Raw genomic sequence first — 21165 nt, 5'->3', positions numbered from 1 at the left:
CCCCCAGTGCCCAAGGAGCTGTGGAAATCTCGTCCTTTCCCTTCAGGAATTGTGAATTTCCCTCCTTTTGTGCTGCCCTACCCCAGCACTGCCCTCCCGTGCCAGGTCTGAGGTCTGTCCTGCGGGAATTGCAGCCCCACCACCCCGGGGGGGTCAGGAATGGTCAGAGCCAGAGGGGAAAAGCGACCTTGGTGACAGGGGACAGTGAGCCCCGGGTGACCCTCGGGGTGCCACCCTCAGTGAGCCCTGGGTGACCCTCAGGGTGCCACCCTCAGTGAGGGACAGTGAGCCCTGGGTGACCCTCGGGGTGCCACCCTCAGTGAGCCCTGGGTGACCCTCAGGGTGCCACCCTCAGTGAGGGACAGTGAGCCCTGGGTGACCCTCGGGGTGCCACCCTCAGTGAGGGACAGTGAGCCCTGGGTGACCCTCAGGGTGCCACCCTCAGTGAGCCCTGGGTGACCCTCAGGGTGCCACCCTCAGTGAGGGACAGTGAGCCCTGGGTGACCCTCGGGGTGAACACTGAGTGACCCTCGGGGTGCCACCCTCAGTGAACACTGAGTGACCCTCGGGGTGCCACCCTCAGTGAGGGGACAGTGAGCCCTGGGTGACCCTCGAGGTGCCACCCTCAGTGAGGGGACAGTGAGCCCTGGGTGACCCTCGGGTGCCACCCTCAGTGAGGGGACAGTGAGCCCTGGGTGACCCTCAGGGTGAACACTGAGTGACCCTCGGGATGCCACCCTCAGTGAGCCCTGGGTGACCCTCAGGGTGCCACCCTCAGTCCCCACCCAGGGTCAGTGTCACCTTCCTGAGGGTCAGCTTGGCTTGGTGCCAGAGGGAACCCACAGAGACCTGGGTGACACCAGGGACCCCAACACCAGCACTGACCCCACTGACCACTGACCACATCCAAGGGACCCTCACTGACCCCACTGACCACTGACCCCATCTGAGACCCTCACTGACCACTGACCCCATCTGAGACCCTCACTGACCATTGCACCCCACCCCAGGGACCCTCACTGACCACTGACCACATCCAAGGGACCCTCACTGACCCCACTGACCACTGACCACTGCACCCATCTGAGACCCTCACTGACCTCACTGACCACTGACCACATCCAAGGGACCCTCACTGACCCCACTGACCACTGACCACTGCACCCATCTGAGACCCTCACTGACCTCACTGACCACTGACCACATCCAAGCGACCCTCACTGACCATTGCACCCCACCCCAGGGACCCTCACTGACCACTGACCACTGACCACATCCAAGGGACCCTCACTGACAACTGCAGCCTACCTGAGGGACCCTCACTGACCACTTGTGTTAAAATTTTAGAAGTTTAATGAATGAGTTTAGAAGTTTCATGAGTTTCGTAATGAAAATAGTAATAAAAATTAGGACAAAAAGAATTTGGACAATCAAAGTAAGGACAATAAAAGACAATAAAAAGCAAAGAATTGTGGATGTCCAGGTGCTTTGCACTGTGCCCCAAAGCACCCCTTGCTACCAAAGGATTAACCCTCAAAAGCAATAACCCAATAACCTATTGCATATTCATAGATCTCATGCATGATTCAAACATTCCTTTCACACCAGGGTGTTTCTGCTTCATTTTAGCTTCCCCCCCATCTTGTAAATCAGCCTTGGTTCCTCGCAGTCTGAGCTGTCCTGATAAGGAGCAATAATTCGTCTGTGGGGATTTTGGTGCCTGTGCTGTTATCTCTATCCAGATAGGACAATGTGAAGAATTCCTTGATTATCTTTTCCATTCCTTGAGCTAGTTGCAAAAAGTATCTTACATCACATAGTTCCTGTTTTAATATTATGCTATAGCTTAAAAGCTGTGTTTACTACACTACTTAAAAGAGATGAATACAGCATAACTTTCCAACATAACATATATAATAATCATTTTAATATTTGCAAAGAGCCAATCATATAATTTGCATTTTTCACAATAACTGTATCAGCTATTTCACTACTGTGTCTAAGTTTAGTTAACAACAGAAAAAAGTTAATATTTAATATTATATTAATATATTAATACAATTATATTAATATATAACTTTAATATACATATAGCATTAATCTTAAAATTTGTATAAAGCTGATATAATATGTATTTATAAGGGAAGGGAAGGGAAGGGAAGGGAAGGGAAGGGAAGGGAAGGGAAGGGAAGGGAAAAAGGAAGGAACACCCAGGAACTTCCTGGGGGAAGTTTTGCCCCCTCTGATGTAACACCGGGATCACCCCCAGTTCTGGGGGAGGGCCCAGAAATGAGTCTGGGGGCACTTTGGGGGCTCTGCTGCTTCTGGCCCTGCTGGGACCCCCCACTCCAAATGAGGGGCTGGGCCAGTGGGGACATCCTGGGACTGGGGATGTCCCTCAGGACTGGGGATGTCCCTGGGATTGGGAATGTACCAGAGATTGGGAATGTCCCAGAGATTGGGAGTGTCCTTTGGGACTGGGGATGTCCCTCAGGACTGGGAATGTCCCTGGGATTGGGAGTGTCCTTTGGGACTGGGGATGTCCCTGGCACTGGGGATGTCCCTTAGGACTGGGGATGTCCCTGGGATTGGGGATGTTCCTGGGGCTGGGAATGTCCTTTGGGACTGGGAATGTCCTTTGGGACCAGGAATGTCCCTGGGACTGGGGATGTTCCTGGTGCTGGGGATGTTCCTGGTGCTGGGAATGTCCTTTGGGACTGGGAATGTCCTTTGGGACTGGGGATGTCCCTCAGGACTTTAAGCTATAGCATAAATCCCTGGGACTGGGGATGTCCCTCAGGACTGGGGATGTCCCTGGGATTGGGGATGTTCCTGGGGCTGGGAATGTCCTTTGGGACTGGGAACATCCCTGGGACTGGGAATGTCCCAGGGATTGGGAACGTCCCTCAGGACTGGGGATGTCCTTTGGGACTGGGGATGTCCCAGAGATTGGGAATGTCCTTTGGGACTGGGGATGTCCCTCAGGACTGGGAATGTCCTTTGGGAATGGGGATGTCCCTGGGACTGGGAATGTCCCTGGGACTGGGAATGTCCTTTGGGACTGGGGATGTCCCTGGAACTGGGGATGTCCCAGAGATTGGGAATGTCCTTTGGGACTGGGGATGTCCCTGGAACTGGGGATGTCCTTTGGGACTGGGGATGTCCTTGGGACTGGGAGTGTCCTTTGGGACTGGGGATGTCCCTGGAACTGGGGATGTCCCAGAGATTGGGAATGTCCTTTGGGACTGGGGGTGTCCCTGGACCTGGGGATGTCCCTGGGTCTGGGGATGGTCTCTGGGGCAGGGCCCGTCCCAGGGCCCGGGGGTGGGTGGGTGTGCGGCGCTGTGGCCGCTGTGCAGGGCAGGAGCCGCTGATAGCAGCAGCTCTGGCGGGCGGGATAAGGAGCCGGCTCCCTCCCGCCCGGGCTGCTCCTCTCGGCTCAGAGCCCGGCGATGCCTCCCCCGCTCCCGGCCATGGCAGCGGGGTTCGGGTCCCTCACCGTGTGCGTTCCTGTCCCTGCCACGCTCCTGCAGGTGCGGGGGCACGGCCCGGGGGGGCTGCGGGTGTGCAGCAGGAGCTCTATAGGTTTGGGGTGATTTAGGTTTGGGGTGCCGGCTCTGTTTGGGGGTGCTGGTTCTGTTTTGGGGTGCCGGTTCTGTTCAGGGGGTGCCGGCTCTGTTCAGGGGGTGCTGGTTCTGTTTGGGGGTGCTGGTTCTGTTTTGTGGGTGCTGCAGCTGTGGAGGTTTTGCTGTAGGTATCGGGGTGCTTTAGGTTTGAGGGTGCCGGGTCTGTTTTGGGGTGCTCGTTCTGTTCAGGGCGTGCCGGTTCTGTTTGGGGGTGCTTTCGATTTGGGGGTGCCTTCAGGGGATGCTGCAGCTGTGGAGGTTTTGCTGTAGGTTTGGGGGTGCCCGTTCTGGTTTGGGGGTGCCGGTTCTGGTTTGGGGGTGCCGGTTCTGTTTTGGGGTGCCGGTTCTGTCTGGGGGTGCTGCAGCTGTGGAGGTTTTGCTGTAGGTTTGGGGGTGCCGGTTCTGTTTTGGGGTGCCGGTTCTGTCTGGGGGTGCTGCAGCTGTGGAGGTTTTCTGTAGGTTTGGGGGTGCTGCAGGTAAGGGCGTGCTTTAGGTGTGGGGGTGCTGTGAATTTGGGGGTGCCACGGGCAGCGTTTCACCTGCCCCAGGTGTCAGCCGGGGGTGCCCCTGGAGTTGGGGTGCTGCCAGCAAAGCTCTGAGGTGTTGGGGGGCTGGGACTCCCCCACCCGTTCCTCGCTCCTCTGGGGTCCAAGTGGGCTCTGCACCCCAGAACCAGGGAGGCGAGGGGGCCCCGGGGGGCACGGCCGGGGGTGACGCACCCGGAGCTAATTTTGGGGTTCGTTTGCAGGTTATTGTCATGTCCAGCCACGAGACCATCCGGGTGCTGGAGGTGGGGGTGGATGGGGACCCCAAAACGGCCGGGGAGGGAGCGGGGGGGTCCCCGGCGCAGGGGGGCCCCCCAGGTGTGGAGGACGCTCCCGCCAGCGCCCCGAGCTCGTCCGGCGGGGAGGCGGCAGGTGAGAGACCCCCCCGCACCCTTCCCTTCCCTTCCCTTCCCTTCCCTTCCCTTCCCTTCCCTTCCCTTCCCTTCCCTTCCCTTCCCAGGATCATTCCCAGCGCCCCCCGGGTCTCCCATTCCCTGGATCATTCCCGGTTCCCCCTGAGTCTCCCATTCCCGGGATCGTTCCCGGCAATTCCCCGGGTCTCCCCTGGATCGTTCCCCCCGTGTCTCTCCCATTCCCGGGATCGTTTCCGCTTCCCCTCGAGTGTCCCATTCCCAGGATCATTCCCGGCGGTTCTCCAGGTCTCCCCTGGATCGTTCCCCCCGGGTCTCTCCCTTCCGGGATCATTCCCGGTTCCCCCCGAGGCTCTCCCATTCCCAGGATCATTCCCGGTTCCCCCTGAGTTTCCCATTCCCGGGATCGTTTCCGCTTCCCCTCGAGTCTCCCATTCCCGGGATCGTTCCCGGCAGTTCCCCGGGTCTCCCCTGGATCGTTCCCCCCGAGTCTTTCCCTCCCGGGATCATTCCCAGCAGTTCCCCATGATTTATTACAAATATGGATTTTGATCTAGTTCCGATATCCAACTGTGACGGACAAAAACTCTCTGACAGTTTAGAGTTGGAAAGTGGATGTTTATTGTGGGATAGCTCCCAAATACACACTGCAATTTACAGGTGATTGCAGAGTCCTTTTGTTCATACAAGTATGGAATACCCAAAATACAAACACATATTGATAACTTTGGTACATCCCATTCCCAACATGGATATTGATCTAGCACCAATATCCAAAAAATCTCTAAGAATTTGGAGTTAGAAAGTGGATATTTATTGTGGGATAACTCCCAAATACACACTGCAATTTACAGGTGATTGCAGAGTCCTTTTATCTATACAAATATTGAACACCCAAAATAAAAATGTATATTCATAACTTTGGTACATCCCATTCCCAATATGGATATTGATCACTGGATTTTGATATCCAAAATCTATGGATTTTGATATCCATAGATATCAATTCAATACAAGTATTGAATACCCAAAATACAAACACATGTTGATAACTTTGGTACATCCCATTCCCAACATGGATATTGATTTATGGATTTTGATATCCATAGATATCAATTCAATACAAGTATTAAATACCCAAAATACAAATGCATATTCATAACTTTGGTACAGCCCATTCCCGGCTTCCTATGGTAATTAGTTCAAAAGCCATTAAGCATGATAATTAGTTCAAAAGCCATTAAGCATGTGCAGTTTGTCCCTTGAAATGGGGTCCCTTTCATGGGGAGGGGTCCCAAAATGAGGAAGTAAATGAAGTCTTCCTCATTCTGACCTTTCTACCTTTTCAATGCAAATCTGACAAATGAGCCCTTGGTAGAACTCCCATTCCCGTCTTCAATTGGTTACAGAACAGAGGAGCCCTACAATTGTCTGATGTTCCTAAAAGCCATTTATCAGTTTCTGTATTCTTCATTAGAAACCCAGCTAACCAAACATTGTGCTGACAAGCAATCAATTATTAGTTAACTACGAACTCTTAACTTCATCAAGGCCTACCCATTTATTTTAATTAGCTCCAATTAAGCTTATCTCTAACTAAAATCTTAGCTCCTCTAAAATCTCTAAATTCTTTTAAGTTTATGTCTCACCCGGGTCTCTCCCTCCCGGGATCGTTCCCGGTTCCCCCCGGGTCTCCCATTCCCGGCATCATTCCCGGTGCCTCTCGGGTCTCTCCTTCCCGGGATTGTTCCCGGTTCCCCCCAGGTCTCTCCTATTCCCGGGATCGTTCCCAGCAGTTCCTCCCGCGTCTTTCCCTCCCGGTATCATTCCCGGTGCCTCCCGGGTCTCCCATTCCTGGGATCGTTCCCGGTGCCTCCCGGGTCTCTCCCTCCCGGTATCATTCCCGGTTCCCCCCGGGTCTCTCCCATTCCCGGGATCGTTCCCGGTTCCCCCGTGTCTCTCGTTCCTGGGATCGTTCCCGGCAGTTTCCCCGCGTCTCTCCTTCCCTGGATCGTTCCCCCCGGGTCTCTCTCGGGATCGTTCCCGGTTCCCCCTGGGTCTCTCCTCCCCAGGATCGTTCCCGGTTCCCCCGGGTCTTTTCCTCCTGGGATCATTCCCGGTTCCCCCCGGGTCTCCCATTCCTGGGATCATTCCCCGTGGCCCCCGTGTCTCTCCCATCCCGGGATCGTTCCCGGCAGTTTCCCCGCGTCTCTCCTTCCCTGGATCGTTCCCCCCGGGTCTCTCCCTCCCGGGATCGTTCCGGACGGTTCTCCCGGGTCTCTCCCTCCGGGATCATTCCCGGTTCCATCCCTGGGAGCCAAGGCCGTGTCTGGCTTGTGTCACCTGGGCTGTGGGTCCTCCCCCCGGCCGCTCTCGTTTTGGGGAGATCCCGCTTTATTCCTCGCTGCTTGCTGGCCAGCGCCCCAAATCCGGCAGGACACGCGCCTGTCCCCTGTCCCCTGTCCCATCCTCTCTCCTGCCGGGGCAGGAGGAAGCCACCCCCGGGGGATGGTGGCTGTCACCGCCCTGGTCACACTGCGGCTGGCCCGGGTCCCTGCCCCTCCTGCGTCCCCTCCCCGGGCTCTGAGCGCACCTGAGGACACCTGGGGGAGGCTGTGCAGAGTTTGGGCGTCTCCCTCTCACCCGCACCTGTTCTCCCCCAGGGAAAGCCAAAGCAGCATCGCCCACGCCGGTGGCCTCGAGCCCCGCCCCGAGCCAGCCCGGCGTGACACACCTGGCCGTGCAGGCCACGCCACAGGTAACTGTCCCCCGGGGCTGCGGGGCCAGGGGGGACCCCGGGGGAGGGGGCCGCAGACAGGGGGTGGCCAGGTAAGGGGGAGCCCTTTTGTCCCCCCGCGCAGACCCGGGGGGGAAGGGAGGCCCCGGGTGCCCCTTGTGTCCCTATGGAGAAGGGGTTCTGAGCTAGGGGGTCCCCGAGGTAAAGGGGATCCCCTCTCTGCCCCCCCCATCCCCACAGAGCGGGGTCAGCAGTAATGGGGGGACCCCTTAATCCCCTCCAGAGGGGCTCCTCCACAGCCCCCCAGTGCCCCCCAGTTCACAGAGCTCCCCCCATCTCCCCACGGAGAGGGGTTCCCAGTTCAGGGGGGCTCCCCCTTTACCTTCCCCAGCCCCCAGGGGTTCACCAGGGAGCCCCCCCCGGTTCCCCCAGGGGTTCCCAGTTCAGGGGGGCTCCCCCTTTGCCCCCCCCCCAGAGGGATTCCCCGGGCAGTTCCCCCTTTGCCCCCTCCCCAGAGGGGTATCCCAGGCGGGGCGGGGGGGCCCCGCGGGGGTTTCCCTGATGCTGAGCAGGGCGTTGATTTGTGTTTCTCTTTCAAATCTCATTTATCTCCGCAGGTGTTGGCTCAGGAAAGCTTAGCCACAGGTGTGACAGGAGTAATGGTTCCGGCAGGGACAGTTACTCAACCTCTTCTTATCCCCATCAGTATTGCAGGTCAGGTGACAGGCCAGCAGGCGCTGGCCCTGGTGACAATTCCCACAGCAACGCTCGCCGCGCTCCCGGGACTGACGCCGGCGGCACCTGCGGGGGCGATTTTCAAACCGCCCGTAGCCAATCTCACAGGTAACCGCAGGTAACCCCGCCCCGCCCGCCCCGCCCGCCGGCACCGGCACCGGGGATCTGAGAGGAGAGCAGAGGGCAGAGCTGGGGCTCCAGGTGTGAAACCTGGGGTCGATTTGGGGCTCCAGGTGTGAATGCAGCTTAAGGAGCCCAGTGGGCTTGGATTTGGAGGATTTGAGTATCAAGATGTAGATTTGGGGCTCCAGGTGTGGCACCTGGTGTAGATTTGGGGCTCTAGAAGTGATACCTGGTGTAGATTTGGGGCTCTAGAAGTGATACCTGGTGTAGATTTGGGGCTCCAGGTGCAGCTGCAGGAGCCGATGGGCTTGGGCTTGCAGGATTTGAGTGTGGAAGGTGCAGCTTTGAGGCTCCACCTGGGGCACCTGATGCAGACTTGGGGCTCCACATGTGGCACCTGGTGTAGATTTGAGACTCCAGGTGTGACACCTGCTGTAGATTTGGGGCTCCAGGTGTGGCACCTGGAGTAGCTTTGAGACTCCAGGTGTGGATGAAGCTTAAGGAGCCCAATGGGCTTGGATTTGGAGGATTTGAGTATCAAGGTGTAGATTTGGGGCTCCAGGTGTGGCACCTGGTGTAGATTTGAGGTTCCAGGTGTAGCACCTGGTGTAGATTTGGGGCTCCAGGTGAGGCACCTGGTGTAGATTTGGGACTCCAGGTGTGGCACCTGGTGTAGATTTAGGGCTCCAGGTGTGGCTGCAGGAGCTGAATGGGCTTGGGCGATTTGAGTATCGAAGGTGCAGCTTTGAGGCTCCAGGTGTGGCACCTGATGTAGATTTTGGGGTCCACATATGGTACCTGGTTTAGGGCTCCAGGTGTGGCACGTGCTTGCAACAGGTGAGGTCCAGGTAGATTTGGGGCTCCAGGTGCGGCTGCAGGAGCCAATGGGCTTGGGCTTGGGGGATTTGAGTATGGAAGATGCAGCTTTGGGGCTCCACCTGTGGCATCTGGTGTAGATTTGGGGGTCCAGGTGTGGATGAAGCTTAAGGAGCCCAGTGGGCTTGGATTTGGGGGATTTGAGTATCAAGGTGTAGATTTGGGGCTCCAGGTGAGGCACCTGGTGTAGATTTGAGGTTCCAGGTGTAGCACCTGGTGTAGATTTGGGGCTCTAGAAGTGGCACCTGGTGTAGATTTGGGCCTCCAGGTGTGGCTGCAGGAGCCAATGGGCTTGGGCTTGCAGGATTTGAGTGTGGAAGGTGCAGCTTTGAGGCTCCACCTGGGGCACCTGATGCAGACTTGGGGCTCCACATGTGGCACCTGGTGTAGCTTTGGGCCTCCAGGTGTGGATGCAGATTCAGGAGCCCAATGGGCTTGGATATGGGGGATTTGAGTATCAAGGTGTAGCTTTGAAGCTCCAGGTGAGGCACCTGGTGTAGATTTGGGGCTCTAGAAGTGGCACCTGAGGTAGATTTGGGGCTCCAGGTGTAGCACCTGGTGTAGATTTGGGGCTCCAGGTGTAGCACCTGGTGTAGATTTGGGGCTCTAGAAGTGATACCTGGTGTAAATTTAGGGCTCCAGGTGTGGCTGCAGGAGCTGAATGGGCTTGGACTTGCAGGATTTGAGTGTGGAAGGTGCAGCTTTGAGGCTCCACCTGTGGCACCTGGTGTAGATTTGGGCCTCCAGGTGTGGCACGTGCTTGCAACAGGTGAGGTCCAGGTAGATTTGGGGCTCCAAGTCTCGCACCTGGTGTAGATTTGGAGTTCCAGGTGGGGCTCCAGGTGCAGATTTGGGGTTTCAGCTGCAGATTTGAGGCTCCAGGTGCAGATTGAGAGCTCCACATGCAGCTCCAGGTGCAGATTTGGGGTTCCAGGTGTAGCTCCAGGTGCAGTTTTGGGGCTCCAGGTGCAGATTTGGGGTTCCAGGTGCAGCTCCAGGTGCCGATTTGGGGTTCCAGGTGCAGATTTGGGGTTCCAGGTGTAGCTCCAGGTGCAGGTTTGGGGCTCCAGGTGCAGATTTGGGGTTCCAGGTGCAGATTTGGGGTTCCAGGTGCAGCTCCAGGTGCAGATTTGGGGCTCCAGGTGCCGATTTGGGGTTCCAGGTGTAGCTCCAGGTGCAGTTTTGGGGCTCCAGGTGCAGATTTGGGGTTCCAGGTGCAGCTCCAGGTGCCGATTTGGGGTTCCAGGTGCAGATTTGGGGTTCCAGGTGTAGCTCCAGGTGCAGGTTTGGGGCTCCAGGTGCAGGTTTGGGGCTCCAGGTGCAGCTCCAGGTGCAGATTTGGGGCTCCAGGTGCCGATTTGGGGTTCCAGGTGCAGCTCCAGGTGCAGATTTGGGGCTCCAGGTGCAGATTTGGGGTTCCAGGTGCAGCTCCAGGTGCAGATTTGGGGCTCCAGGTGCAGATTTAGGGTTCCAGGTGTAGCTCCAGGTGCAGATTTGGGGTCCCAGGTGCCGATTTGGGGTTCCAGGTGCAGCTCCAGGTGCAGGTTTGGGGCTCCAGGTGCAGATTTGGGGTTCCAGGTGCAGATTTGGGGTTCCAGGTGCAGCTCCAGGTGCAGATTTGGGGCTCCAGGTGCAGATTTGGGGTTCCAGGTGCAGATTTGGGGTTCCAGGTGCAGCTCCAGGTGCAGATTTGGGGCTCCAGGTGCAGATTTGGGGCTCCAGGTGCCGATTTGGGGTTCCAGGTGCAGATTTGGGGTTCCAGGTGCAGCTCCAGGTGCAGATTTGGGGCTCCAGGTGCCGATTTGGGGTTCCAGGTGCAGCTCCAGGTGCAGATTTGGGGCTCCAGCTGTTACCCCCCCGCAGCAGCCGAGGGTGGCGCCCTTCAGGTGGGGACGGGGAGGGATCGTCCCCAGCTCGGGGTGGCTTTAGGGACCCTGCACCTGTGCCAGGTGTGTCGGGGACATTTCGGGCTGCCCGGGCAGCAGCCCCGGCTGTAGGTGAGACCCCCGGGAGGGAGGGGACACCCGGGGATGTGGGGGGGGACACGGGCGCGTTGTGGCGGTGCCGCCGCCGGCCACTGACGGTGTCTCCGTCTCTCCGCAGCCGCCGCCGTGCTCAGCCCCGCCGTCCCGGCCGTCCCGGCGCCGCGGCCGCCCCCGGGGCAGCCCCCGCTGCTGCCCCAGCCCCCCCCGGCGCCCACCCCCCCAAAGGAGCCCCCGGTGTCCGTCCAGCCCCAGATCGCCGGACTGGCCTTTAACCCCGGCATAGTAAGGAGCGAGCCCAGCCCAGGCCGGGCTCAGGGGCCGCGGGGAGCCCCGGGAATGGCGGGGCCCGGTCCGTGCCTCAGTTTCCCCAGGCAGGATCCCAGCCCCGAGGCCCAGAACGAGATCTCAGCCTCAGTTTCCCAAGAACAGGATCCCTGCCTCAGTTTCCCTGTGCAGGATCCCGGCCTCAGTTTCCCCAAGCAGGATCCCTGCCTCAGTTTCCCTGTGCAGGATCCCAGCCCCGAGGCCCAGAACGAGATCTCAGCCTCAGTTTCCCCAGGCAGGATCCCAGCCCCGACTCTCAGAATGAGATCCCTGCCTCAGTTTCCCCAGGCAGGATCCCAGCCCCGACTCTCAGAACGAGATCCCAGCCTCAGTTTCCCAAGAACAGGATCCTTGCCTCAGTTTCCCAAGAACAGGATCCCTGCCTCAGTTTCCCTGTGCAGGGTCCCTGCCTCAGTTTCCCCAGGCAGGATCCTTGCCTCAGTTTCCCCAGGCAGGATCCCTGCCTCAGTTTCCCTGTGCAGGATCCCAGCCTCAGTTTCCCAAGAACAGGATCCCTGCCTCAGTTTCCCCAGGCAGGGTTCCAACCACCATGTCCCAGAACAGAATCTCTGCCTCAGTTTCCCCAGGAGAAGATCCCAGTCCACTTCCCAGGTGGGATCCCAGCCTCAGTTTCCCCAAGCAGGATTCTGGTCTCAGTTTCCCAGGATAAGATCCCAGCCCCAGTTTTCCCAGGGAGGATTCCAGCTCCCATTTCCAAGAACAAGATCCCAGCCTCAGTTTCCCTAAGCAGGATCCCACTCTCACTTTCCACATGGCCCTAGGGAGGATCCCTGCCTCAGTTTCCCAGTATAAGATCCCAGTCCCTTTCCCAGGTGAGATCCTTGCCTCAGTTTCCCAGTATAAGATCCCAGCCTCAGTTCCCCCAGTGGGATCCCTGCCTCAGTTTCCCCAGGCAGGATTCCAGCCCTGGGGCCCAGAACGAGATCCCTGCCTCAGTTTCCCCATGGCAGATGGTAACCTCAGTGTCCCTGGAGAGGATCCCAGCCTCAGTTTCCCCAGGCAGTGTTCAGTTTCCCTGTGCACAATCCCAGCCTGGTTTTACATGCAAGATTCCTGCCTCAGTTTCCCCAGGCAGGATCTGAGCCCCCATTTCCAAGAATGAGATCCCTGCCTCAGTTTCCCTGTGCAGGAACCCTGCCTCAGTTTCCCCAAGGAGGATTCCAGCCCCCATGTTCCAGAGCAGGATCCCTGCCTCAGTTTCCCTGAACATAAGCCCTGCCTCAGTTTCCCCGTGCAGAATCCCTGCCTCAGTTTCCCCAGGCAGGATCCCACTCTCACTTTCCACGTGGCAGATTGTGTCTCGGTGTCCCTGGAGAGGATCCCCGCCTCAGTTTTCCCAGGCAGGATCCCAGCCTGGTTTTACATGCAAGATCCCTGCCTCAGTTTCCCCAGGCAGGATCTGAGCCCCCATTTCCAAGACTGAGATCCCTGCCTCAGTTTCCCAGGATAGGATCCCTGCCTCACTTTCCCTGTGTAGGAGCCCAGCCTCAGTTTCCCCAGGCGGGATTCCAGCCCTGGGGCCCAGAACAAGATCCCTGCCTCAGTTTTCCCAGGCAGGATCCCCCTCTGTTTCCACATGGCAGTTTGTGATCTCAGTGTCCCTGTACAGGATCCCTGCCTCAGTTTCCCTGAACACAATCCATGCCTCAGTTTCCCCGTGCAGAATCCCTGCCTCAGTTTCCCCAGGCAGGATCCCAGCCTGGTTTTACATGCAAGATCCCTGCCTCAGTTTCCCCAGGCAGGATCCCAGCCTGGTTTTACATGCAAGATCCCTGCCTCAGTTTCCCCAGGCAGGATCCCAGCCTGGTTTTACATGCAAGATCCCTGCCTCAGTTTCCCCAGGCAGGATCTGAGCCCCCATTTCTAAGAATGAGATCCCTGCCTCAGTTTCCCAGGATAGGATCCCTGCCTCAGTTTCCCCTGGCAGGATCCCACTCTGTTTCCACATGGCAGATTGTGACCTCAGTGTCCCTAGAGAGGATCCCTGCCTCAGTTTCCCTGAACTCAGTCCCTGCCTCAGTTTCCCCGGGCAGGATTTCAGCCTCCATTCCTCTGAACTCAATCCCTGCCTCAGTTTCCCCATCCCAAGCTGTAACTCTGCTTTGGGCAGCTCCCAGCAGATGGATTTAGGGATTTAGGGATTTATGGATTTGAGGATTTGGGGATTTCTGGATTTAGGGACCCCCAGGGACTCCAGCGGCCACGGGGAGGGGGGACGCCCCCCGGGGGTCCCGGTGCCCCCGCTATCCCAGCTCTGACCCCGTTTCCATCCCGCAGCTCACGGCGGCTCTGGGGACGCAGCCGCAGATCCTGGGGTCCCTCAGCGCCCCCCCCGTGATCGCCACCCCCCTCCCCAGCGTCCAGGGGATCCCGGGGCAGCTCCTGAGCACCACGCAGGGCCAGGTACCGCGGGGGGGGGGGGGTCCCCTGCCCGTGCCCCCCCCCGGGGCTGCCACACCTGGGGCGGGGGTCCCAGCTGCTGCCGGGGCCGTGTCCCCCCCTCGGGGCGGGGGTTTTGGGGTCCCCCAGCGCTGTGTCCCCCCCCCCCAGGTGATCGGGACCCTGCCGTGGGTCGTGGCCCCCCCCGGGGTGGCCGCGGCCGCCCCCGCGCCGGCCCCGCCCAGCCTGCAGGTGACAGCGGTGACCCCGCAGCTGCTGCTGAACGCGCAGGGCCAGGTGATCGCCACGCTGGGGGCCACGCTGGCCACGGGGGCCGCGCTGGCCACCGCGCCCCCCGCGCCCGCCCCCGGCAAGAAAAACGGCCCAGCTGAGCCCCCCATCAAGAGCGAGGTGAGGCCGCACCCCGAGACCCCCTGAGCCCCCCCCCGAGTCACCCCGAGACCCCCTGAGTGCTCCCGACTCACCCCGAGACCCTCCGAGTCACCCTGAGCCCCCCGAGTCACCCCGAGACCCCCTGAGCCCCCCCCGAGTCACCCCGAGACCCCCGACTCACTCTGAGTCACCCCTGAGCTCCCTGAGCCCCCTGAGCCCCCCGAGTCAGGGTCCCCCCCAGGTCACCCCTGGGTCCCCCCCAGGCCCTCCGGTCACCCCCACGTCACCCCCAGGTCACCTCCGGATCCCGCCCCGGCCATCCCCCCTCTCCCCAGGTCCCCCTCAGGTCCCCCCAGGTGACCCCAAAGTCACTTTCGGGTCCTCCTCAAGTTACCCCCAGGTCACCCCCGGTCCCCCCCCCCGCCCGGTCACCCCCACGTCCCCCAACCCCCCCCCCCCATAGGTGACCCCTGGGTCCCCCGGGTCCCCCCAGTTTCCCCCAGGTCCCCCCCATGTCACCCCGGTCCCTCCAGGTGACCTCTGGTCCCCCCATGTCACCCGTGGTCCCCTCAGGTGACCCCCAGTCCCCCCCCCCCATGTCACCCCCAGGTCCCCCCCAGCCCCCCAAGGTACCCCCCCCCCGTCACCCCTGGGTCCCTCCCAGCCCCCCCCATGTCGCCCCCCCCCAGGTCCAGCCCATCCAGCCGGCCCCGGCGGGGGTGGGGCCGAGCCCCCCGGCTGTGCCCAAGGTGTCGGTGCCGCCATCGCCGGGGCCCGTCCCGGGCTCCGAGACCCCAACCGTGAGCCAGCTGGTGGCCAGTGAGTGCTGGGGGCACCGGGGGCACTGGGGGCACCGGGGGCACTGGGGGGACTGGGGGCACTGGGGGGACAGTGAGTGCTGGGGGCACTGGGGGGACTGGGGGCACTGAGGGGACTGGGAGCAATGGGGGCACTGGGGGGACAGTGAGTGCTGGGGGCACTGGGGGGACTGGGGGCACTGGGGGGACTGGGAGCACTGGGAGCACTGGGGGGACAGTGAGTGCTGGGGGCACCGGGGGCACTGGGAGCACTGGGGGCACTGGGAGCACTGGGGGGACTGAGGGGGACTGGGGGGTCTGAGGGGACTGGGAGCACTGGGGGCACTGGGGGGACAGTGAGTGCTGGGGGCACCGGGGGCACTGGGGGGACTGGGGGCACTGGGAGCACTAGGGGGACACTGAGTGCTGGGGGGACTGGGAGCACTGGGGGGACTGAGGGGACTGGGAGCACTGGGGGCACTGGGGGGACAGTGAGTGCTAGGGGAATTGGGGGCACTGGGGGGACACTGGGGGGACTGAGGGGACTGGGAGCACCGGGGGCAGTGGGGCAGACTGGGGGGACTGGGAGCACTGGGAGCACTGTAGGCACTGAGGATACAGGGAGCACTGGGGGCACTGGGAGCACTGGCGGAATTGGGAGCACTGGGGCCACTGAGTTTTTTAGGATTAACAGGGACTTTCCCCTGGAAAGTGTTGGGAAGAGAAATAACAAAGTCTGGGATCCCTGGGCAGAGAGAAGAGGGCCTATGGGAAAAAGGGATAATGGGGCCTGGGATAAAGGATCTGGGGTTCCTGGGCAGAGGAATAAGGGGAACTGGGAAGGGGGATAAGGGGAACTGGGAAGAGGGATAACAGGGACTGGGAAAGGGGATAACAGGTACTGGGAAAGGGGATAACAGGAACAGGGAAAGGGGATAATAGGGAAATAGGAAGAGGGATAACAGGGACTGGGGTTTTCTGGGATTATCAGAGTCAGGGAACCACTGGGAGGAGGGAGCGCTGGGTCTGGGGTCCAGGGGAAAAGGGATAACAGGGGCTGGGGTCCCTGGGCACTGCAGGCTTTGGGGTCCCTGGGCAGGTTCCCCTGGGCACAGTGGGCTCTGGGTCCCTGGGCACAGCAGGCTCTGGGATCCCTGGGCACAGCAGGCTCTGGGTCCCCCAGGCACAGTGGGTTCTGGGATATGGGGGCACTGCAGGCTCTGGGATATGGGGGCACTGCAGGCTCTGGGTCCCTGGGCACTGTAGGCTCTGGGATCTGGGGGCACTGCAGGCTCTGGGTCCCTGGGCACTGCAGGCTCTGGGATATGGGGGCACTGCAGGCTCTGGGGTCCCCAGCCCCAGGGCTCACCCCCCCCGTGCCCCCCAGAGCCCCCTGCCCCGCCCAGCACGGAGGAGGACGGGATCAACCTGGAGGAAATCCGGGAATTCGCCAAGAACTTCAAACTGCGGCGCCTCTCGCTGGGGCTGACCCAGACCCAGGTGGGGCAGGCCCTGACAGCCACCGAGGGCCCTGCCTACAGCCAGTCTGCCATCTGCAGGTAATGGCACCTGGGGGACAGGGCCATCTGCAGGTAATGGCACCTGGGGGACGGGGACAGGGTCATCTGCAGGTAATGGCACCTGAGGGGATGGGGACAGGGCCATCTGCAGGTAATGCCACCTGGGGGACACCTGCAGGTAATGGCACCTGAGGGACAGGGACAGGGCCATCTGCAGGTAATGGCACCTGAGGGGATGGGGACAGGGCCAGGGCCATCTGCAGGTAATGGCACCTGGGGGATGGGGACAGGGACAGGGACAGAGCCATCTGCAGGTAATGGCACCTGGGGGACAGGGACAGGGACAGGGCCATCTGCAGGTAATGGCACCTGGGGGATGGGGACAGGGACAGGGACAGAGCCATCTGCAGGTAATGGCACCTGGGGGACAGGGACAGGGACAGGGCCATCTGCAGGCAATGGCACCTGGGGGACATCTGCAGGTAATGGCACCTGGGGGACAGGGACAGGGCCAGGACCATCTGCAGGTAATGGCACCTGAGGGACAGGGACAGGGCCATCTGCAGGTAATGGCACCTGGGGGAATGGGGACAGGGACAGGGACAGGGACAGGGACAGGGCCATCTGCAGGTAATGGCACCTGGGGGGATGGGGACAGGGCCACCTGCAGGTAATGTCACCTCGGGGACAGGGACAGCTGCAGGTAATGTCACCTGAGGGACAGGGACAGGTAATGTCACCTGGGAGGACAGGACAGGGCCAGGGCCATCTGCAGGTAATGTCACCTGAGAGACAGGGACGGGGCCATCTGCAGGTAATGGCACCTGGGGGACAGGGACAGGTAATATCACCTGGGGGGACGGGGACAGGGACAGGGCCAGCTGCAGGTGAGGGGACAGGACGGTCACATGGGGCAGGCCCAGGGGCGGGGACAGGTGGAGGAAAGGGGAAAAGATGGAAAACTGGGGGAAGGGAGAGGTGGAGGATGGGAGGAAAACGGGAGGAAATTGGAGAGAAGGAGGAAAAGTCTGGGAAAGGAGGAAAAGCTGAGAATGGGGAAAGAGGGGAAAAGGAAATTGGGAAAGGGAGGAGAGGGGGAGAGAGGGGAAGTGGAGAAAAAGGAAAATGGGCAAAGGAGGAAACTGAGAGAAAGGGAAGGAAATGGGCAAAGGAGGAAACTGAGAGAAAAAGAAGGGAATGTGCCAAGGAGGAAATGAGAAAAGGAAGGAAATGGGCAAAGGGGGAAAGTGAGAAAGGGAAGGGAGTGGACAAAGGAGGAAAGTGAGAGAAAGGGAAGGGAATGGGGCCAAGGAGGAAACAAGAAAGGGAAGGGAAAGGAGGGTGCTGGGCGTTGCTCTCCCCTCACTGTCACCCCCAGTCCCAGCCTTGTCCCCCATCCCTGAGGGTCTCCCGTGGCCTCCAGATCCCCTCAGGTTTGACAAGCTGGATGTCAGCCCCAAGACATCCCTGCCCAGTGTCCCCTGAGTGTCCCCTGAGTGTCCCTGAATGTCCCCTGAGTGTCCCCTGAGTGTCCCCATGTCCCCTCTGAGTGTCCCCTGAGTGTCCCCTGTGTCCCCAGGTTCGAGAAGCTGGACATCACACTGAGTATCCCCTGTGTCCCCCCTGTCCCTGCAGGTTCGAGAAATTGGACATCCCCTCTGTGTCCCCTGAGTGTCCCCTAAGTGTCCCCTGAGTGTCCCCTCTGTGTCCCCTGTCCCCACAGGTTCGAGAAGCTGGACATCATGCCCAAGTGTCTCCTGTGTCCCCTCTGAGTGTCCCCTGTGTCTCCCCTGTATCCCCAGGTTCGAGAAGCTGAACATCACGCTGAGCGTCCCCTGAGTGTCCCCTGAATGTCCCCTGTGTCCCCTGTCCCTGCAGGTTCAAGAAGCTGGACATCAACTGAGTGTCCCCTGAGTGTCCCCTGAGTGTCCCCTGAATGTCCCCCATGTCCCCGCAGGTTCGAGAAGCTGGACATCACCCTGAGTGTCCCCTGAGTGTCCCCTGAGTGTCCCCTGAGTGTCCCCATGTCCCCACAGGTTCGAGAAGCTGGACATCACACTGAGTGTCCCCTGAGTGTCCCCTGAGTGTCCCCGTGTCCCCGCAGGTTCGAGAAGCTGGACATCACACTGAGTGTCCCCTGAGTGTCCCCTGAGTGTCCCCGTGTCCCCGCAGGTTCGAGAAGCTGGACATCACACTGAGTGTCCCCTGAGTGTCCCCTGAGTGTCCCCGTGTCCCCGCAGGTTCGAGAAGCTGGACATCACGCCCAAGAGCGCGCAGAAGCTGAAGCCGGTGCTGGAGAAGTGGCTGCGGGAGGCGGAGCAGCGGCAGCGCGAGGGGCAGCAGCACCTGCTGGAGTTCGTGGGGGGAGAGCCGGGCAAGAAGCGCAAGCGCCGCACCTCCTTCACCCCGCAGGCGCTGGAGGCGCTCAACGCGCACTTCGAGCGCAACGCGCTGCCCACGGGCGCGGAGATAACGCGCATCGCGCAGGAGCTGCGCTACGAGCGAGAGGTGGTGCGGGTGTGGTTCTGCAACCGCCGCCAGACCCTCAAGAACACCAGCAAGCTGAACGTGTTCCATGTGCCCTGAGGGCAGCGCCCGGCCCGGCTCTGCCCCGCCGCCAACACCGGCACCGGCACCGCCTCCAGCAGCGCCCGGGGCGCCGGGCTGGGAGCGCTGGGAGCGCCCCCGGCTCCGCCCCGGCTCCCGCCAGCAGCACTTTGGGCCCTGTTCTGTCCCTCTGCCACCCGGTTCTGGCACCACACCTGTCCCTCTGTCCACCATGCCTGTATGAGTGTCCATGCCCACTCTGCCCCCTCTGCAAATAGCGGTGCCCCGAGCTGGGGGCGCTGGGAGCACCCCTGGGTCCGCCCGGGCTCCTGCCAGCAGCACTTTGGGCCCTGTTCTGTCCCTCTGCCACCCGGTTCTGGCACCACACCTGTCCCTGTGTCACCTGGTTCCAGCACCACACCTGTACCTGTATCCACCTGTGTCCAGCACACCTGTGCCTGTGTCCACCAGCCCAGATCTGTGTCCACCACACCTTTACCCGTGTCCACCACACATTTACCCGTGTCCACCACTCCTGTGCCTGTGTCCACCACTCCTGTGCCCATCACACCTGTACCCATGTCCACCGTGCCCAGACCTGTGTCCATCCTCACTCTGCCCCTCAGCGACCCCACATGCCCTAAACAGGGAGCGCTGGGAGCACCCTCAGCTCCCCCCCAGCTCCTGCCAGCAGCACTTTGGGCACTGTTCTGTCCCTCTGCCACCTGGTTCTGTCACTGCACCTGTCCCTGTGTCACCTGTTCCATCACCACACCCATACCTGTGTCACCTGTTCCATCACCACACCCATACCTGTGTCACCTGGTTCCACCAGCACACCTGTCCCTCTGCAACCACCATGCCCATATCTGTGTCCAGCACACCTATCCCTGTGTCACCTGTTCCATCACCACACCTGTCCCTGTGTCACCTGTTCCATTATCACACCTGTACCTGTGTCACCTGGTTCCACCAGCACACCTGTCCCTCTGCCTCCACCATGCCCATACCTGTGTCCAACACACCTGTCCCTGTGTCACCTGTTCCATTACCACACCTGTACCTGTGTCACCTGGTTCCAGCACCACACCTGTCCCTGTGTCCACCATGCCCATACCTGTGTCCAGCACACCTGTACCTGTGTCCAGGCCCTCACCTGTGTCCACCAGCCCAGACCTGTGTCCAACATTCAACGTCTTCCACACGCTCTGAACTGGGAGTACTGGGAACATCCCAGTTCCCAGTGGCAGTTGCCCCCTGACCACCTGCCATCAGCCCTTCGGCCACTGATTTTGTCCCTTTGGCCACTGATTTTGTCCCTTTAGCCACCCCTGCTGTGCCCGTGCCCGTGCCCACCCCCTGTGCCCTCAGCACCCTGAATTTGGAGCACTGGGAATCCCTCTGTGTGTCCCACCAGTCACAGCCCCTGACCTCCAGCCGTCAGCACTTTGGCCATGGATTTGTCCCTTTGGCCATGGATTTTGTCCCTTTGGCCACGGATTTGTCCCTTTGGCCACGGATTTGTCCCTTTGGCCATGGATTTTGTCCCTCTGTCCCTGTGCCTGTACCTGTGCCCACCTGTGCCTGTGTGTGCCCCCTCCTCTCACACACGACCCCACCTGTGACACACATGGTGACAGACCCCCCCCGAGTGTCAGTCACCCACCCACCCAAAATCAGCGATTTCCATTTTCCTGGGTTTTGCCCTTTTTCCTGTGTTTCTGAGGCGATGTTACGGCTCACCGGGGGTGACCCCAAATTTATGTCACCCCCGCGTTGCGGGTCCCCCACCTCGTGAGGGGCTTCTGGAGGTGATCCCCCACCTTGGGGACGTCCCGTGGGTGGATTTTGGGGACATCTCCGCCGGGTTTGGGGGGCGTGAACCCCAAAGCAGAGGCAGCGCCCCTTCCCCAGCTCCCCCTGGCCTGAGCGACTGGGGGGGACACGGGGCGCCCGCTGGGGCCGCGGCAGACTGATGCACTTGATGTAGTGGTGTGAAATAAACAGTATTTTTCTTTTTTCTTTTCCTTTCCCCTTTTTTCGGGATTTGGGGGGGCGCGGGGGGGGTCCGTCCTTCCTCCTCCTCGCCTCCCCGTCCATGGCCGGGCAGAGGCGGCAGCGGGACTCGAACCCGCGCCCCGCGGGAGGCGCCGCGCACAGCCCGGCGCTTCACAGAGCCCAGCGCC

The 21165-nt window shown here is 60.4% G+C and overlaps 1 protein-coding gene across 3 annotated transcripts in view; it reads left to right on the top strand.

Annotated features, from left to right (window-relative positions):
* Positions 1 to 21000, top strand: part of POU6F1 (POU class 6 homeobox 1) — a 31433-nt gene extending 10433 nt beyond the window's left edge. For 2 of the 3 annotated variants that reach the window (XM_066567675.1, XM_066567674.1), the window contains exons 3-11: positions 4375 to 4543; positions 7206 to 7300; positions 7897 to 8122; positions 11117 to 11280; positions 13621 to 13746; positions 13894 to 14133; positions 14805 to 14934; positions 16300 to 16471; positions 18673 to 21000. In XM_066567675.1, coding sequence (XP_066423772.1) covers positions 4375 to 4543; positions 7206 to 7300; positions 7897 to 8122; positions 11117 to 11280; positions 13621 to 13746; positions 13894 to 14133; positions 14805 to 14934; positions 16300 to 16471; positions 18673 to 19018 — 1668 coding nt within the window. In that variant the 3' untranslated portion in view covers positions 19019 to 21000. The other variant, XM_066567676.1, reaches the window with a different exon arrangement.
* The last annotated feature ends 165 nt before the right edge of the window (positions 21001 to 21165 follow it).

This window comes from Molothrus aeneus, chromosome 30 (assembly GCF_037042795.1).
Source record: "Molothrus aeneus isolate 106 chromosome 30, BPBGC_Maene_1.0, whole genome shotgun sequence".
Classification (NCBI taxonomy): Eukaryota; Metazoa; Chordata; class Aves; order Passeriformes; family Icteridae; genus Molothrus; species Molothrus aeneus.
The sequence above is the reverse complement of the archived record's forward strand: the minus strand, read 5'-3'. Positions and strand labels throughout refer to the sequence as shown.